General features: G+C 34.2%; 1 protein-coding gene across 1 annotated transcript in view; it reads right to left on the bottom strand.

Annotated features, from left to right (window-relative positions):
* Pik3c3 (phosphatidylinositol 3-kinase catalytic subunit type 3) overlaps positions 1 to 19815 on the bottom strand; it is a 121833-nt gene extending 102018 nt beyond the window's left edge. Inside the window, exons 1-4 of the mRNA XM_046428417.2 lie at positions 19655 to 19815; positions 15966 to 16154; positions 11516 to 11659; positions 2379 to 2508 (exon numbers count right to left, since the gene is read on the bottom strand). Coding sequence (XP_046284373.1) covers positions 2379 to 2508; positions 11516 to 11659; positions 15966 to 16154; positions 19655 to 19722 — 531 coding nt within the window. The 5' untranslated portion in view covers positions 19723 to 19815. The remainder of the gene's footprint in view (positions 1 to 2378; positions 2509 to 11515; positions 11660 to 15965; positions 16155 to 19654) is intronic.
* Between the last annotated feature and the right edge of the window lie 311 nt (positions 19816 to 20126).

Genomic DNA, 20126 nt, shown 5'->3' with positions numbered 1-20126 from the left:
TTCATTAAATTTTATACCCATTATAAAGATTTACACACCAATAAAGACTTACCTGAAAATGGATAACCATTCTGGGCAAAACAGGTAACACATGAATTTCAATAAATATCTCTTGAAAAAGTGGAGCCCAACTTGATATACTCCAAAAGATTTTGATGATTATTGGTAACAATTAATAAAAACATTAAGAAGGGGACTGGGGTTGTGGCCAGCAGTAGAGAGCTCGACTAGCATGTGCGAGGACCTGGGTTCGATCCTCAGCACCACATAAGAATAAATAAGTAAATAAAATACAGGTATTGTGTCCAACTATAACTAAAAACTAAAATATTTAAAAAAAAAATTGTAAGGCTTCTTCCCATTACCTCATTTAGCTCTATTTATGCTCAGTGATCATTTGTAGAGTTGCTAATGTGTACAGGTAACTAAAAGCATAAATATGAACCAATACATCGCTTAAGGGTTACTACTTCAATCATGAACACATGGACACATACTTGATACTGATCAAGTAAGTCTCACCTTTTTTCTACTATAAAATTCAGAAGGTAAAAATGAGAAATATCTAACATAATGGTATATTAGAAAACCAGAAGTCTAACTTGAACAAATTCAGATGATTATACTGCATATACTAATGTTTGGAAAATGTCAGTTATAAAAAATAAATTTTGAGCCTTCCATCAAATATAATTAGGGAAAAAAATTAGGAACATATGAACAAAAGTGCAAATAATTTGAAATAATAAATAAAGTGGATAAATTGCATTATATACAGCTTTATATATTTGACTCTTCCCATTACTACTCAAATTTAGAATTTCATACATACTATAAATCATAATGTAGCCTGCAAAAGAAAATTAAAGACCTTCTGTTTCTTCAATATAGTCCATGTTGCTCTACATTTAAGATTTAACCTTAGTAAAATGTCTATTAACTACTCAAGGTTTGTAAAAGTTACAAATATTAGCTCATATAAAAGTTCATTGATAAAATAAACACTTAAAGAGAAAGTATACACAAAAAGCTTATGAACTTTCCTATATGTCATGTAAAATGTAAACAAGATCTAAAGTAAGTAACTGAAGTGAATATTAAATTTTATTTATTTAAACATAGAGAAAGGAGGTTGGCAATAGTATACTCATCAATATACTTATTAGGTTGCAAAACATATCACATTTTCTTAAAACAATAATATACCAAATGGACATCATAACAAAAAAATTTTGTTAAAGAAAAAAGCCAAGCCTAAGCAAGTATTCCTCATAATCATGACTATTGGATTATTTTTAAATGTAAGGAGAAGCAATAGGATGTTAATAGTTGACATCAAAACTTTCTCCAGACATTAGTTATTCTTGCTAATTAAATTCAAAGAAAAAAAAATACATGTAAAAATTAAAAGAAAGTCTTAACAAGATTGGTAAAAAGATTTTTTTTTTTTGGATACCAGGTATTGAACTCAGGGTCAGTCAACCACGGAGCCACATTCCCCAGTCTTATTTTGTATTTTATTTAAAGACAGGGTCTCATTGAGTTGCTTACTGCCTCACTTTTGCTGAGGCTGGCTTTGAACTAAAAATCCTCATGCCTCAGCCTCTAGAGCCCCTGGGATTACAGGCATATGCCACTACGCCAAACTAGTAAAAGGATCTTTAAATAGAATCTAACACAGTGCTTTGTAAAAGGGGATTTACCAAAAAAAAAAAAAAAAAAAAAAAAAAAAAAAAAAATTTACTTTATTAAACAGAACTGAGTCTAATTTTGCACATTAAAACTGTCTTGAAAGAAAAACATGATAACTCAATCCACTTACAAAAAGGATGGATGATGCCCTTTTAAATTAGCTAGCTATATAACAAGTCTTCATTTCCCCAAATCCTAAGTATCACTAATATTTAAAACTTTCATCTTTAAAGCTATGTCACTGGAAACAGTAGGGAGTCATTTAAAATAGCAAAAGAAATCACATTTTCAAATCTGGTAAGAGTTCAGACAAAAGGCCACACAATGTATGATTCCATTTATAGGCAATGTCCAGAATAGGCAAGACGCATGAAAACAGAAAGTAGATTAGCAGTTGTCAGCAGCCACAGGGAGAAGCAAATGAGGAGTGATTGCTAAAGAGTACATGGTTTCTTTTAGGTGATTAAAATGTTCCAAAATTATACAGCAATGATGATTACACAATTCAATGAACTGCACACTTCTCAATAGTGAATTTAATGGTATGTGAATTATATATCAATAAAAATATTACTAAAATGTTTAAATAAAAGCATATAATAATTCATCATAATTCATGATGTCATGATATACTATAACAGACATCATTCAGAGTACTTCACTGTTTCAAAAATCTTTTTTTATACCTTGGCAAGACGGCTCATCTGATCTTCTGAGAGAGTACTGCTTGTTCTGCCAGGAGTTTTTGTGGGTTCCGATCCATCCGCTTCTACATTAGGCCATACTTTCAAGTCATGCATCCCTTGGCGAAACATGCTAGTGAAAAAGATAGCATTCCAGATAGAAGTAAATTAATGCAGTTAATTACAAGAAATTTTACATTCCTAAAAACAAAGAAAATTCTATGCAAAGACATGCATGCCTCTATTGCCAAGCTTTTAAGACCCCCGTGGGTTGGATAGCAATGCAATAAGCAACTAAAATCCATGTAACATTCTTTTCTCCTCCAAGCAATCAGAAGAACTATTACAGAAAAATCTACAGGCAAAGTGGAAGGAGAAAAGGAAGGAAGCATGCATGCTTCATCACTTCAGTGAAGCTCTTAGAAAGAAGAGACCAGATTTCTACCCAAAAGAAAAAATATTACATTGACAATGACTGAAATAAAAATTTGTAAAGCATAGCTGTGTTCTGCCAGTGATAATTTAGCATGCCTGCATGTGAATCCCAGTTATGCCATCTATGACGTGAGTGTCCTTTGATAAGTTAAAATAATAACTTCACAGTAACCTCAGATGTTCTCATGTGTAATATGGGACTGATAAAAATTACTGTATCTCACAGGGTTGTTGTAAAACTTTTAAAAAATCATTATTAGCAAAAAGTATCTAGAATAGCGACTGGCACATAGTAAGTACTCCATAAAGGTTAGCTACTATGATCCTCTTCATTGTACAGGATGATTTTCCTCCTGTCTTCTTTTCCATAAGAGGGGCATTCTTAAGAATTTAGAAAAATAAAAAAGAGGGACATTCTAAAGGAAATACTATAATAAGTTCATGGAAAAAAAAAACTTTCCAATGTTTACAATAAGAAATTTAGTATATAGTCATGATTCAGCTAAGTCTGGTTATCCTGATTTAAAGTGAAAGAACACATGCCCTCTCATCAAGTTTCCTTCAAAAAGCTATTATGAAAACCTAAAGCAAAGGTGCATCAACTCATGAAGAGCTTTAGACAATAATGTGTTTTAATTATGCTACTGTCAAAAGTTTCTAAGTTTGTTTCTCATGAGGGGTTAAAGATGGCCATGAGTTAAGTGTGCTCTCTTTTTATGAGTGTTTTTGATCAAGGTTTTTAAAATATAAAGTCTACTCAAATAGCATCTTCACCAAAACTGAAAAAACAAATTGACAACTCCAAAGGAAAGAAAAAGACTAGGAGTTTGTGTAAGAGAATAGGAAATCTAAAGTATTTTACACAATTTCACATTTAGTAATTTTTTGAATAATAAAATATTCTGATTCTTTTCAGTCTTTAAAAAAATTGTCTACTTAATCCCAGCAGCTTGAGAGGCTGAGGCAGGAGGATCTTGAGTTCAAAGCCAGCTTCATCAACGTGATGATGCCCTAAGCAACTCAGTGGACCCTGTCTCTAAATAAAATACAAAAAAAATGGAATGGGGACATGGCCCAGTGGTTAAGTGCCCAATACCCAGTACAAAAAAAAGTCTACTTAAAAAATCTTACATAATTTTTTACCATTATTATGTTCTGACTAATGATAATGATAGGCTTCACAGAATTTTTAAAATATGTATTATAATATGCATAGTGATGATATCATAAACATTTAGATTGGGAACTATAAAAAAGATAGTCAGGCTTGGTGGCACTTGCCTATAATACCAGAGATTTGGGAGATTGAGGCTGGTGGATCACAAGTTTAAGGCCAGCCTTGGCAACTTAGTGAGACCCTGTCTCAAAATAAAAAATTGAAAATTAAAAGTGGCTGGGGGGATAGTTCAGCAGTAGAGTGCCCCCGGTTTCAATCCCTAGTACTGCAAATAAATAAATAAATAAATAAATAAACTTAAGAAAAAAAAAAAAAAACTACAAGTCTATGATTACAAGAAGATTAATGACCATATCTGTTAAAAAGGTTTCTCAAATTGGCAATAAAATTGCTAGTTCTAAGCAACTATATTTTTTTTACATCTTACCTTAAAGGCCCAATTGAAAATGTACTGCCTGGTTGTGGAGAATCTCCCAATATTTATTTAGGTCAAACATTTAAAAAATTGTTACAAAAAAGTATATACACATGTCTTTATTTATAAAGTTAATCTTCTTTCTCTTTTAACTGAGATAAACATTCAACATAAGCAGATCTTCTTAACAGCAAGCTCTAAGGAACTGGGTACAGCTGAGGTAACAATACACTTTAAATGAATATTCTTAAATATCATCAGAAGTAGCGAATGGCTTCCCTTCCTTTTCCCCATCAGCCAGTGAAAATGTGGTTGGACTGAACTAAATCAAAAACAAGCATATTTGGCAGGAAGTCAGTTTTCTAAATAACTGAGGTGCCTTAAGGACAAGGGATGTAGAAGGTAAGGGTGAAGTCAAGTGACTTAAATATCAAGTGAGCATATTACTTTCTTTTGACATTAATGGAACCTTGTAGAGTTACACAGCCTCCAGGTGGCAAGACAGAAGATTCTCAGAGCATGATGTCCACTTGGGAAATTAAGCCAAATAGACAAGTCAATAGACACAGCACAGCAGGCCCTCTCTCAACTCCAGCACAGGCCCCAGCAACAGCTACTGCTGCTGTTCCAGCCTGGAGTGCCAAGCCACTACAGCACTAACTGCCTTGACTTCAGAATTTACATTTGGAAAAAACATCTGCAAGAGAAATCTGCAGCTTGCTTACTGTTCTTTGCCAATTCAGCCTAATGATCGATCCATTCTTAAGCTACTTAGAAATCTCACAGGCTAGATGTTCAAATTAAGAACAATAAGCTACTGTAGACTTATGCTAAAGAATCAGTCTTTCAATAATTCATTAGACCTCTCCAAGAAGTTCTGGATCACGCTGACTCAAGTATACAAAGCAGATAGTAGCAAATAGCAAGAGTTGGTAGACGCAAGATTAGCAATACCATAACATTATTTTAGATACTTTGAGGACCACTTTTCCAAGCTATTATGTGTGTGCTAAAATCTTTTAAGGAAAAAGGTGAGGGGCAAATAGTGTTATTACACTGCATAAGAAACATCTGAGGAAGTTGTGGTGGTATCATTTTTTTTTTCAGCCATGAGAACAGTGCCGGCACAAGATATGACAGGTGTGTGTGTGTGTGTGTGTGTTAATGGGAATTAAATCCAGGGCACTCTACCACTGAGCTACACCCCCAACACTTATTTGTTATTTTGAGACAGGGTCTTGCTAAATTGCCTAGGTGGGCCTCAAATTTGCACTCCTCTTGTCTCCAGCCTCCAGCATCATGCTCAACCATATTATATGACTTCTGATGAAAGGTTGAGAAAATTAGCCCAGGCTTCCTACTGAGACCACTCAGAAGACTCATGTTATTTTATCTCTCTGGGTGTCAGCTGTGCCATGCAGAGAAGCAGCTGTGGCCCAGCAGGACAAGTAGGTGTCTGTACACTACTGAAGTATTTGAAACATTGAGAAGATCATATTCTTCCACAATTCAAACCTGTACCAGAAGTAATAGGCCTGCCAGGTGACATCTGGTTCTTCTCCACTACAACCACGCTCACCTCCAGAGTAAAGCCCCAGGACACAGGGAAGAAGGAATTGTCTTTCTTATATAGGGTTCCTTAGAATTCCTTCTTCTGAAGGTTAGGTCAATGTAAGTGCCAGCCTAGTGGAGAATTGGAGCTGGTGATCTAGCATTTCTGTACTCCTTCTTTACTGCTCAAGGTATCCAAAAAGACCTAGATTAAAATCTAATGTTATCATTTGAATAACTGACCTACAACCATATATTAATTGGTTGGATTAATAAAGAAAATGTTGACATAAAATCTCATCTTTAGGGTCTGGGGATGTGGCTCAAGCGGTAGTGCGCTCTCCTGGCATGCGTGCGGCCCGGGTTCAATCCTCAGCACCACATACAAACAAAGATGTTGTGTCCGTCGAAAACTAAAAAATAAATATTAAAAAAAAAAAAAATTCATTCTCTCTCTCTCTCTCTCTTTAAAAAAAAAAAATCTCATCTTTACCTCAAATAACTGTGAAATGAATATTCTCTTACATCTGACTAGGCACAAACAGAATCATTCTAATAAAGGAACTACTTCTTTCTTTGCAGGTATTCCATGCATATTTTGCAAATCAAATATATTAACACTATTTTTTTAAGATCAATTTATTTTATTTATTTTTATGTGGTGCTGAGGATCGAACTCAGTCCCTTACGCGCGCTAGGCAAGCACTCTACCACTGAGCCACAGCTCCAGCCCTAACATTATTTTAATATCATTTGTTTTCATTAGGTTTTTTGCTTCAATTTTTAAAATTTAATACCTTAGTTATTCTCATAGTATTTTACTAATACCACATTGCAAGAATATCAAGTTCTCCCTTTAATATAAATGGAAGTAAAAAAAATAAGCTAGGTTAAATAATACTATCAAGTAGAGAAGAGTATACTTAGTACAGAGATTAGACTGACATTCTTAAAGTGATGAGGAAATGGCTCAAGTTTGAGAAACCAGGTCTAAGTAAAATGACTGCACATAATCAATATGGCTCTCTAACACATTTCCCTTGTATCTGAGACCTGGTGTGTTCAGGACACGGAAGAACAGCATGAACTGTTTTTAAGATAGAGTTAAGAGAAAACTGATGGCTTTCCAAGATTCAAAGTCTTATCTTAGTTAATGACACCCTCCCCCCCCCCAAAAAAAAAAAAAAACAATAAATTTAAGTTCCAATTACTGCTACTACCTTTATGAAAATCTTTGGGGTTCAATAACCTTTTTAAGCAAAATAAGTACTACTGATCTGTCATTCAGGCACATTTCCAGCTTGATTTGGATGGGATGTAATGGACATTTTACTTTCCTAAGATATGCATAGAATTACAAATGAAGAGGGAAGGAATAAATGAAAAAAGGAAAAGAACTGTATATATAAGTTGTACAAATAGACTACTAAGACAAAGAATAACAGTGTTTCTCTAAATGTGGTCCACAACCTACCATTTACAGAACGTCTTGGGACCTCAGACTTATTGAACTAGTGAGACTGAAGAAGGCACTTCTCTAGTACTAGCTTTCAAGATGATTCTTATATATAGGTTGACTACTACTGATAAAATGTACTTTTCAAAAACTTGCCAAAAGACAAGTGTAATAGTGTATGTCAACCTGAGAAATCATTTATTTAGCTTCAGGCAGGTCATTTTGTTGCACTTCTGTAACTTAGCCAGAAAATCTCCTTGAAATTAGATCCTAAGTTCATGTAAAATGTACAAAAGTGTTAGAATAGGGGTTTTTATGACAACCCTCCAGCAGACATTCCAGAGGGTAAATCACTTGTAAAGAACCCAGAAAGAAAAAAACTAGAGGTCTGCTATTTCTCAAAAACATTTAGCCACTAAGACTAATAAAATGTTTTACATTTTTTTTCTCTCTGTGGCAAACAAACCCTTCCGAGTAGAGAAAAATAAAAAGGAGTAATCACTCCAGAAAAACAACAACACTAATTTAATAATATGTCCATTTTGCTGTAACATACAATATTATTAAAAATACATTTAAAAACCAGAAGTTGCAATGATTCTAATTATGTTTCAAGTATTATTTCTGTATGGATTTCAATAACAAATATCTCTTTAACAGCTACACTGAACTAAAATACATACCCATTAATAAGCAATCAAGGTATTCTTAATGCAATTACATCTAGAAATTATTCATGAGTTGAAGCCATTCTTACACACCCTATTCCTAGATAGAAAAAAATCAATATTATAAGTACATCAATCCTCTCCTTAATTAACATAAAATTACACTAAGATTTCCAAACAAAATAACAATGAGTTTAATTTTTTAATTGAGAAAATATTAAAATTTACCTGGTAAAACAAATATGGAGAGTATCCAAATATATTTTAAAAGGAAGACTAATGATGACTATCCCTACTTAATATTATATATTTTACAATATCATTACAAAAGTAATGATAACTAATTTTAATGAGCCCATTATAACAACATTTATTAAATAATATTCATATTATGTAACTTAGAATGTAGAAATATATTTATTGGACCCATTAAATCCACTTAGTAATTTAACCATCAAAAACTAAAAAGTAGATATTAGTATTTAAATTTACAAACTGAGACACAGGGTGATTAAATAACTTACCAAAGGATACACAGATATTAGACACAGAAGTTAGAATCTGAAACCAAATAATCTATTTCTACAACTTATTTTTCTTACCACTATACGATATACTATATCTCCCTGCTCTTAAGACTTCAGTGCTCTCTCTTCCATGAACTGAACAGTTTTGTCCCATTCCACCATTCCACATTCCACAATCATGTACTGAACCTCTGAAACCATCTACAATGGGAAGATACAATAATAAGGTCCTCACCACTAGGTGCCATGCCCTTGAACTTCTCAGACTCCAGAATTAGCAAGACCAGTGCCCAAATTCATTTTCAATCTCCTATCCCAAAGGAAGGAGTTGAAGAAAAATGTCCCAAAGAGGTTAAGAAATTGTCAAGGTCCACAGATAAATCCAGACCCAGAGAGGCTCCAGGGTTCCCTATTACACCAAACTACCTTCTACTACATTGAATATTGGCCACCCTCTTCCTACCAGAGCCCAATAAAATATTCTAGGCAACCATTAAAAAAAAAGAAAACTTTGGTACATAATGAACTGAATTTATATATTCAATCAAAAAATAGTTTATGAACTAAAGAGTATTGGGACAAATTATATAAACCATTTCTTTTGATTTTTTTTTATTTTTTAAAAGCTTATTTTTTGCACTAGCTATCATTCCTTTCAGAAACACAATTTTAGATTAATCAGGTTTAAACATGAAGGAATAAAGCAGAGCAGAAGACAGACAAACAAACACAAACCTTAACTGGGAAAGGACTTTCTAAAACATGAAATTCACACATTGAAAAGAAAACTAACCTGATAAATTCAACATAGGAATTTAAGATTCATAAATAGCAATCAAACACAGAATAATTCAAAAGAATAAACCTAAGGGACAAAAACAGTAATTTACAATATAACACACAAATGACTAATTTCATGCATCTACAATGGTTCTTATACCAACACAAAAACGACAACAAAAAAAAATTCAAAGATTTTTATGGTATGTGAATTATCTCTATTGAAAATGGGCAAAGGGATAAAAAGCAACTTACATAAAACAGTCAAAACCATCATAATATGATTGTCCCCATTTGTATTTACTGATGTACAAAATAAGAAAATGGAAAACTTTAAAATGAGTAAAAATGAAGACATCTGATAAAATAGACAATTAAAGTCTACAGCATTTTGCCCTGAAAGGAATCAAAACTTCTTTCAGTTTCCAGGTCTAGAACAGAAAATCACTCAATGAGTCTGGACTAGTCTATCTATCGAAAAACAAAGAAGCTACTAATGACCACTACTATACTACTGAAAGGACATGGGGGCTACTTGAACAGGTTACTGCCGACCAACTGAACACTTTAAACACTATAAAGAAAGCAATGGACTAAACCAATATCCAAAATGTTTAAGATGAAAAAAGTTCATGACAAACACAAAAAGCCATCATCATCACTTTTCAGGTTACAAGGGTAAAGCCAGGCATGGTGACACACACCTATAATCCCAGGGATCTGGAGGCTAAGGTCAGAGGATCCCAAGTTCAAAGCCAGCCTCAGCAAGTTAGCCAGGCCCTAAACAATTTAGCAAGACTCTGTTTCAAAATAAAAAATAACAAGTTCTGAAGATGTAGCTCAGCAGTAGAGCATCTCTGGGTACAATATCTAGGTTCCCCACCCCCACCCCCGCCATGTCACTCACCATAAAAAGGTTACTAGGGTACCAACTCATTATTCTTAAAACTTGTAAATGAGAAAGTAAGTTCAACCATTTGTCTACATCTTCTATATGAACCATATACCTATGTAACTAAATATGGGATGATGAACAAAGTTCTTGAGAAAAATTCCAACCTATAAAATGCAAAAAAAAAAACCAAAACAGAATGATACCAATTAAAAAAAAAAAAAAAAGAAAGGAAAGTGAACTATCCAAGGGAAAAAGGGATAAAGAGCTGGGGTGTAGTTCAGTGGTAGAGCACTTGCCTAGCATGTGTGAAGTCCTGGGTTTAATCCCCAGTACTGCGGGGGGTGGGGGCTGTTCATTAGAACACACTTGTAATTCCAGTGGCTCAGGAGGCTGAGGTAGGACAAAGAGACAGAGGCTAGACTCAGCAACTTAGCAAGACCCTATCTCAAAAAATAAAATGGTCTGTGGTTAAATGCCACTGGGTTCAATCCCTGGTACCAGATTTAAAAAAAAACAGAGACTTTTAAGATTATGAGTTGTTGTTGCTGTTGTTTAACAATAAACTATTACTTATATTGGCTATAAGTTTTTAAAAAATTTATCAACTTTTCTGTTACAATCATTACCATCCATAGAAAATTAATACTTAAAACTTTAAAAGCCTTTATGTCTTCTTGTCATAATTATTACAAAACAGGAAAACTCTATAACAAAGAAGTCATAGTAAATGCCAAGTAAATGCCCAAATGCAAAGTTTTATTTCCCAATAACTTCTATTTTCTATTAGAAATCACATAACCAGCCAGGGGCAGAGGCATACACCTATAATTCCAGCACCTTAGGAAGCTAAGGCAAGACGACAGCAAGCTCAAAGCTAACCTCAGCAATTCAGTGAGGCCCTATGAAACTTGGCAAGACTCTGTTTTGAAATAAACAATAATAAGGGCTGTAGATGTGGCTCAGTGGCTATGCTTGAGTTTAATTCTCGGTCCCAGAAAAAAAAATAATAATCACATTACCAGTAGCTAACAGTAGAATAATATAAATGGTTTCCAATTAACCTTTCTGTATATCATATAGGAAACACATATGAAATTCTGTATCAAGGAAGATGAAATCCTATGTACCTGATTTTCACACAGGGAAGCATTTGGCATAAATAATTTAAACCCTCCAGAAAAGAAATGAGACAGAGAGCTAAAATATTTCTATAGATTAATTAAATAGAATACTTACCCATATTTTCCAAAGAGTGAAACAGTTGTTCCTCCTACAGGCACTGCTTTCCCTGGTCCATACACATCCCATATGGTCAGGGCCACTTGGGCATTCCTGGGCAGGTCAGGGTATTTCACAGGCAGTTTGAGCCATTCATTCCAGCTATAGAAATAATGTTGTCATAAATACATACATACATACATACATACACACACATACACAAATCTGTATATTTACAAACCATACAAATTTATGAACCATACAAGAAGCTTTGTACAGAGAAAAGGTTCCAAAAACTAGGTCAGTACTCTAGAAGATAAAGAGGCAGTCACCTCAATTACTTCAAAACTACAAGACATTTTTTTTAAATATAGATAATGATAAATAATACTGCTAAATGCATTAATCACAAAACTCAGAGGCTGGGGAGGTAGCTCAGTAGTACAGCACTTGTCTAGTATGTATAAAGCTCTGGGTTCAATTCCCAGTACCATAAAAGAAAACTAAGACAACACTACTAAAGTACAAAGAAAATGTTTTTAAAAGGTACAGGAAAACTTTTCAACATGTTAGAACTTTTTTCAACTGAAATTTTCTTTAACCAGTCTCTAGAACAGATTTTTACATTATGAAGATAAAATAATCAAAAGTACTCATATCCAAAGCAGTCCTGAATATAATAAAGCAACCAAAACAACCAAACCACATTCACAGTGCAGCATCCACTACCTTTATAAAATGAAAAATTACAAGTTTGTTTTACAGATATGTAAAGTCTTACACAAGGTTTTTTTGTTGTTGTTGTTCAAGTTATTTCATTAATACCAATACCACTTAGAAATTAGTGCTTTATGCTTTCAAAGCATGTCTGTACATATTATCTCACAAAGAAATGTTTGTTCTTAATACATAACAACAGTTCTTTTTTCTTATTCATTTTTGTAAACTTTCTCCTGCATTTAAAATGGATTCATAATTTCTACTCCCTTAAGCAGCAGATAGCTTTTAAAATCTGGAAAGAATACTATACAAATTATGAAAAAAAAATACTCAGAAGACACACAAAAGTCTATTTCTCTGTTTACTCAAAATTATCCTCAAAGGAGCTTATCTTAGTTTAGGTCAAAAACATTTGATTGGGTAAAAAAGGAACAGAATTTGCAAAAGCTTAAGGAACACATCACTGTCATGCACCATATAAATGTAAGAACCTCCAAGAAAGTTGGAGATAACCATCAATTTCAAGAAGAAGCAAAAAATTATTAAAATCATTTTCTTCAATAACGTTCTGGAAAAAAATAAACTGCATGCTTAAGAAAGCCATTATCTCTATAGATACACTTGAATAAATTAATGTAATTACCACCTACATGGTAGAATAGGCTAAAAAGGAAAATATTAAACAGGACCACCTTTTGCCAATAACCAAGAAGTTAACAAACTCTGGCTAAAACTAAAGAAAGCTGAACATAGTGGTCCAGTCTGTAATCCCAGTAACTAGCAACTTAGGAGACTGAGGAAGGAGAATTACAAGTTTAAGACCAGACTCAGCAACCAAGGGAAACCCATCTCAAAAATAAAAAATAGAAAGGCCTGGGGATGTAGCTCAATGGTGAAGCATCCCTGGATTCAATCACCAGAATGAGTAAAAGAAAGAAATTAAAAAGAAAAACCAGTGAATATTCAAAATGAACTATGAAATGTCTCACCTCTATGACTGACATTTAATTTCTAGAAGACAATACCTAAGACCAAATGATCATTCATCTCAAACTTTGGCTATTTTCCTGGCCCCCAAAATCTCTATAAATCAAAGTAACTGCACTTTAATCTGTTTGACATATTTAGTTTCTGCACAATAGTACTTTTGAATAAAATGGGCCTATAGTTGAAAAGTTTGAAAACTGCTCTAAATATTCTACAAAGTATGAAAAGATCTAGTCAGACACCAAAAAGCTATTCTAAACATCATTTTGTTCTTTCTTTCCCATGTCATTCCTTTCTTAATTCTTAATCCTTCTCAACATCATAAAACCTAAATCTGGATGTTGCAATCCTCATAGTGGACCTTCACACCACTGTGTCACTCTCTAGTCTGATTAATAAATTTCTAAACCTAATTTGGTACTTTTTAAATTAAATTAGGTTGTTATTATATGTCTCCCTAAAGCCACTGAAAGTCTTATATGGGACAAGGTAGAATATAAATATTTTTAAAAATTTAAAACACCTGATTACAGAATAATACACAAAAAAATTAGCTTGCAATTTATAGATAAAAGTGAGAATCTACCTTAAGTATAATTAAAGAAAGAACAGGTTTCCTTCTCTATGGGATCTCTTATCATCTGGGATCTCATATTACCTCAAAATATTATATGAACTATGGAAATGCAAAAGTTCAGATGGCAAAATATCCTTTTATGGCCTATTTTTTTTCATACAATATTTCTTTTATAAAAGTTTGTATAAAGAATGATAGCTAGGCAAAGTTTTTGCCTCCATTCACTTTAACAGGGCAATTCTTTTTGATATTGGTAATAAACTCAATTTTGAAATATTAATGAGCAGTTTATATAAAATCTGCAATGTTTTCCCTTAATCTCCAAGTTTTTTAAAAGCCTATCTTCACGTTATGTACCCAATATAAAGTAATTTTCTCAATCTATTTTCTGTACAGTTATCTTATATCTTTTAATTTCAAAAGGCCATTTATGATTCATCTCAGACATCTTATTTTACTAAGTAATTTCACTATTTAAAAAAAATATAAGTTAAGATGGGCTGGGGTTCTGGATCAGTGGGACAGCACTCGCCTTGTAAGTGTGAGGCACTGGGTTTGATTGTCAGCACCACATAAAAATAAATAAAATAAAGGTACTGTGTCCATCTACAACTAAAACAAAACAAAACAAAACAAATATATATATATATATATATATATATATATATATATATACACATATTTTTTTTTCATACATACATACACCATTTATGCAACTACTGTTTCAATAAACGTTTAATGTAGTAGGCATGGAAGCCCAGAAGTGGAAGACAAACATATAAAACAAAAATAAAGATACTGTGTCCATAAAAAAAAATGTTAAAAATAAAAATGGGATTCATCATAGTTGTTGAACTTCTAGATATAAATTCATTCTACATTAAGGAATTGTGGTTCATTGTTCTACGTGTAATGATGGTACTGTAGTAATATTTTTAAAAAGATGTAAGCCAGGAGCAGTGGTGCATGTCTATCGTTCCCAACAACTTGAGAGGCCAAAACAGAAGGATGGCAAGTTCAAGGCCAGCCTCAGCAACTTAGTGAAGCTCTACGCAACTTAGCAAGACCATGTCTCAAAATAAAAAATAAAAAGGAACTGGAGATGTGGCTGAGTGATTAAGCACCTCTGGGTTCAATTCCCAGTTTAAAAAAAAAAAAAAAGGTAGGATGATGTTTGGAATTTCTGTCAAAATAATGATAGAAATACAAGATTTGTTAGGAGTTAGGAATTAGTAATTTGATGATGGGGGACTTAGAAATTCATTGTAGTATTCTCTACTTTTGAAAAACAGTTGAAATTCTCCAGAATAAAAAGTATTAAATACACATAATATTTATATACCTACACACACACACAACCTACTTATCTGAAACAACCAGAATATATAATAAAAATCTTATCTAAACCGATGATTAATAGACTTCCTTCTAAGATCTGACCTCCAAACAGCAAGCTGAATAGTTCAGACTACCTAGAAATGTTTATGTGTTCAAGGGAGCAGAACGATGAAGAGAATTTAAAGACACTACAGATATGTTCTCGGTTTGGTTCATGTTAAAATTTAATGCAGTGCTCCTCAAAAGTGTCAATATATTTAATACAAAAATAAATTCACTCACACTTCAGTTGCAATTATAATACTTAACATATATTTTTCTGGGTATATTACTGACTTAAACTTTCTAATCAATGTATCTATATATACAATTAAGAAATCCCTGCACTAGGTGTAGTGGCACACACCTCAAATCCCAGCTCTTCAGGAGACTGAGGCAGCCAAAGTGCAAGTTTCAGGCCAGCCTCAGCAACTTAGCAAAATCCTGAGCCCAAAAAAAAAAAAAGTAAAAAGAGCTGAGAATGGGGAGGTTGGGGTTGTGGCTCAGTGGTGGAGCGCTTGCCTCGCACATGTGAGGCACTGGGTTCGATCCTCAGCACCACATAAAATAAAGGTACTTATTGTGTCCATCTACAACTAAAAAAAAAAAAATGTATAAAAAAAAAAAAAAAGACTGAGAATGTAGCTCAGTTCAATTCTCAGTACTGGGAGGGTGGGGAAGGAAGCTCTGTAATTCCTATTAAATTGTTCCCACTTGCATCATGCATCACCTAGAAAGGAAGGAGACAACAGTCTGTAATCTACCCTATGCCAAAACAAACAAAAGAAAAATAAAAACACAACTTACTTCCATCTTGTACTAAATGCCTTGTAAGATGTTCTCACTGGCAAGGCCAGAGGCTTCCCTTCTGCAAAAACTTGACAAGTAACATAAAGATCAGAGCATGTCTCCTGGTATAGCCCCGAAAATTTTAACATCGGATCTTCTAGGACAGCTTTATAACTCTTTTGTTCTCTCTTCCCTTCCAAGCTTCCTCTGAAAACACACAAACAAAAATGTTTTTGACATATATTTTTCAAGCATATATACAAATGCACAAGAAATACTAAGAAAAGCTTATGCCTGTCAAAGTAATCTTATACTACTAATAAACATTTTCGTGGTTTATACATTAAAGATACTGTAACATATAATAAGGTTTTCTGAAAATCATAATATGTCCAAGATTATTCTATCTTCATTAACATATTTCTCAATTTAGGCTTTTTCATCTCAAACCCTGAAACCAACTCTTGCCTTAGTTTCATTTTATTCAAGTTGACCACTTATGCAACTACTCTTTCAATAAACGTTTAATGTAGTAGGCACAGAAGCCCAAAATAAACAATATAGTGTTATAAGAAAATGTTATGCCATTGCTTCTAGGATAAAAACTTATTTTTACTGGATATTCTCTTTTATATTTTATTTTTTATGATACTTATTATCTGATCATTTCTTAAAATTAAAATATATAGTGTTATAAGTCATAAAAGATATGCACAGGATATTACTAAATAGAAAGAAGCATTTCTTAGACATCAAGATTATATCAGATACTGTCCAAGCATTTTACATAATCTTTCTTAATTATTTTCACCCATATTCTTATTTTGTAAATGAGGAAACTGAGACTGTGATATCAAACATATTGTCTAAGGTAACAAGGTAAGCAACAGAACTGAGAACAAAAAGTAGGGCAAGGAGGCCAAAGCCAATATTTTTCCCTTCACAGGAAGATAAATAAAGCCTCAAAAATACCTAACCTGGTTTGGGGGCATGGATCTAGGATCTCACATAGATACCTGAAATAAACCTAAACAAAACAGAAGAAAGGGAAGGGAAATAGATAGGAAGTCATTTCAAAGAGAAAGAACAGTATATATAGTTGGTCTCTCATGGGATACCCTGCACCACTTTAGAACTCGACAATGAATCCCAGGAACGCTCTCCCCAGATGAAGTACCTCACTCAGCCTTAGAATTTCCAGTTGGTACAAATGGCAATGGGCAGAGTTTCAACTCTATGAAAAATTTCACATCAAAATACATCTGTGTGGGGCTGGGATTGTGGCTCAGTGGTAAAGCGATTGTCTAGCACGTGCAAGGCCCTGGGTTCAATCCTCAGCATCTCATAAAAATAAACAAAATAAAGGTACTGTGTCCAACTACTTCTAAAAAATAAATATTTTAAAAAATACATCTGCGTGGAAGGGTAATCTCCATTTATTCAACTGTTTCTTATCTCAGTTATAAAATAATCACCTCTAGGAACGCTTTTACCACTACTACCATTGTCATCATTCTAAGGGACCCAGATTTTAGTATGTGCCACTATTTAACCAGAATATTCTTTGTTTTATCAGATGTAAACAACCCTATGATGTTGAACTTTGGTATGTCTTGTATTTGTCCCCTGTGTTACTCCTGTCAGAGAGCACATTATCACATTTAATAAAAATTACCTACTTATTGTTAAAAACAAGAAACAAACAACAACACATACAAAAGCAAATGCAAACAGGCAATATGGTATGTGGCAAGAAATGCCAAATTGTTTAGTACAAAAGATAAAACTGAATGAAATATAGGAGCTAGACAGCAAACAGAAGTAGCCATCAAATTCACAAAATAAACATTTAAGAACTGGTAAGCTAGGTGTGGTGGCTCAAAATAATCCCAGTTACTCAGGAGGCTGAAGCAGGAGAGGATCAAAAGTTGAAAGCCAGCCTCAGCAACTTAGTGAGGTCCCAAACAACTTAATGAGACCTTGTTTCAAAATAAAAATTAAAAAGGGCTGGGGATATGCTTCAGTGATTAAGAACCCCTAGGTTCAATCTCTAGTTTAAATTTTTTTTTAAAGAAAAAAAAAAACCTGTTAACTTAAGTGAGAAAATAACATGATCAGACTGTATTTATACTTTTGGCATTAACATAAAAACATACAAACCAGAGGAGCAAGACTGAAATTGAGGAAATTCAGAAGACCTGCTATTAAAATAGAAAGAAAATAAGTATCCTACTACTGGAGCAGTGAGACAGAAAAAGGAGAATCGAACAAAGAAGTTTAGCAGTCAGATTTAAAATATCTTGCTGAATGACACAACAGAAACTGTGAGAAAGGAGTATCATTAATATTCAGTTTTCTGTCTTAACAAATTTCGATCATGCTAACAATCACCAAATAGAAAACACAGGAAGATTATAGCTAAGACAGGTAAGCTAATGATGAACTCAGGTTTGGACAAGTTTTCTTTACAATAATTTTGGATAACTGAAGTAACCATATTCTAAGGGCCCTAAGAAAATGTATTTATCACATGATGCAGCCCTTTGACAAATATGTACCTGATAATACTGATTAAAAATACACAATGTCAGGCATGGTTGCTCACACCTGTAACCCCAGCAGCCCAGGAGGCTGAGGCATGAAAATCAAAAATTTGATTTCCCTCAGCAACTTAGGGAGGCCCTGAGAAATTTAAAAATGTTCAAAATAAAAAATAAAAAAGGCTGGGAATGTAGCTCCCTGGGTTCAATCCCCAGTACCCCCCCAAGAAAAATTGCCCACAATAAATGTTTACTGATTATGAATTATACTGCAATTAATAATCTATAATAGCTTTAACAATAGCTCTACACATCTACCTTTTAAGGACATAATTTCCAACTCTATTCCTTATTATTGTATCAAATCCATTACTTTTATTTCAAGATGTTCTACTCCTGAGGTTAACCGTAAACACAGTACCCCAGGGTTTTTCCTGCAAGATGTTTTCTCATGTATCTTCACGGTCCCTTTGCAACTGGCACTCTCATCTGAGACCTTCTCACAACAACTCTGCCTTAACAACGTCAGATTGCCCAAAGATTCAATCTATGCTTCTATCACTTCTAGTGCTGTAAATATGGCACACATGAGCTCATATTATTGACAACGATCACATTTAACGTGTCTATCTCTTCATAATTTCTGCGGTCTCTATTCTACCCTCCAAGCCTTCTGTTTGTTGGTGTTGCTGTTGCTGTTGCTGTTTTGGGGAGTCTTGGGGATCAAACCCAGGGCCTCATGCACGCAGGGAAACCGTTCTAACATTGGGCCACATCTCCAACCTTAAACCCTACTCTATAAAGATATTCCTCTTGTTTATGGCGGAAAGATGACTTTACACCTTGGATTGTCCATGTGTAAAATGAGAAAGTAATAACTCCTCAAAAAGCTGAAAAGCGAAATGCTTTTAAGACTGAAAACGCTGTGGAAGTTAGAGCTTGTCCCTATCTCTCAATCTATTACAGAAGCCAAGTCCTCAAACCTTCTCCCACACAGTCCCTCACAATCCGCTCTCCTCCACTTCCCTGGCCACAGTCCCCCGGGCTGTCCCCAATCCTGGTCTTCAGAAAGTCACCACCTTCTCTCCGTCCCACGTCTCTTACAGGTCTCTGCCTACCGGTCCCTACACCCTAGCAATCCCACTCCTGTTCCCAGGGTACTCTTACATCTTAAGCTGCACGTTGATGTCTAGGTCACAACTGTAGATGTAATGGAACTTCTCGGCTTCGCCCATGATAACCTCAGTAAAAGCAGAATCTGCAGCGAGAAGCTAGGCACAGGAAAGACGCCAGAATTGAACCACTTGAGCTTCACAACACAGGTGCTTCCGGTTCCGCCCTCCTCTCTCACGCTACCAATCACTGCCAGGAGCGCACACTAACGCGCAGGAACTTCCCTCCCAAACGTTGCCTCTGCGCGTGTGCAAACGTCGCCCGCCATCTTGCTTAAGGGTAAACAGAATGCTGGAAACACAACCTATCTGGTTACATTCCAGTCTTCCTGCCTTCACAAGACTTTTTCCTTTTTTAAAGAGACAGAATCCATTTGAGTCTGCGCAGTACCTAGAAACACTCTAAAGGAAATTTGATTCCAAACAACTTTCATTGATCGTGTATCAAACATGCAACGACCGCAAAA

This window comes from Marmota monax, unplaced genomic scaffold (genome assembly GCF_021218885.2).
Source record: "Marmota monax isolate L192 unplaced genomic scaffold, Marmota_monax_Labrador192_F-V1.1 WCK01_AAM20220418_F8-fsc00031, whole genome shotgun sequence".
Classification (NCBI taxonomy): domain Eukaryota; kingdom Metazoa; phylum Chordata; class Mammalia; order Rodentia; family Sciuridae; genus Marmota; species Marmota monax.
Note: the sequence above shows the minus strand (reverse complement) of the source record. Positions and strands in the feature narration are given on the sequence as shown.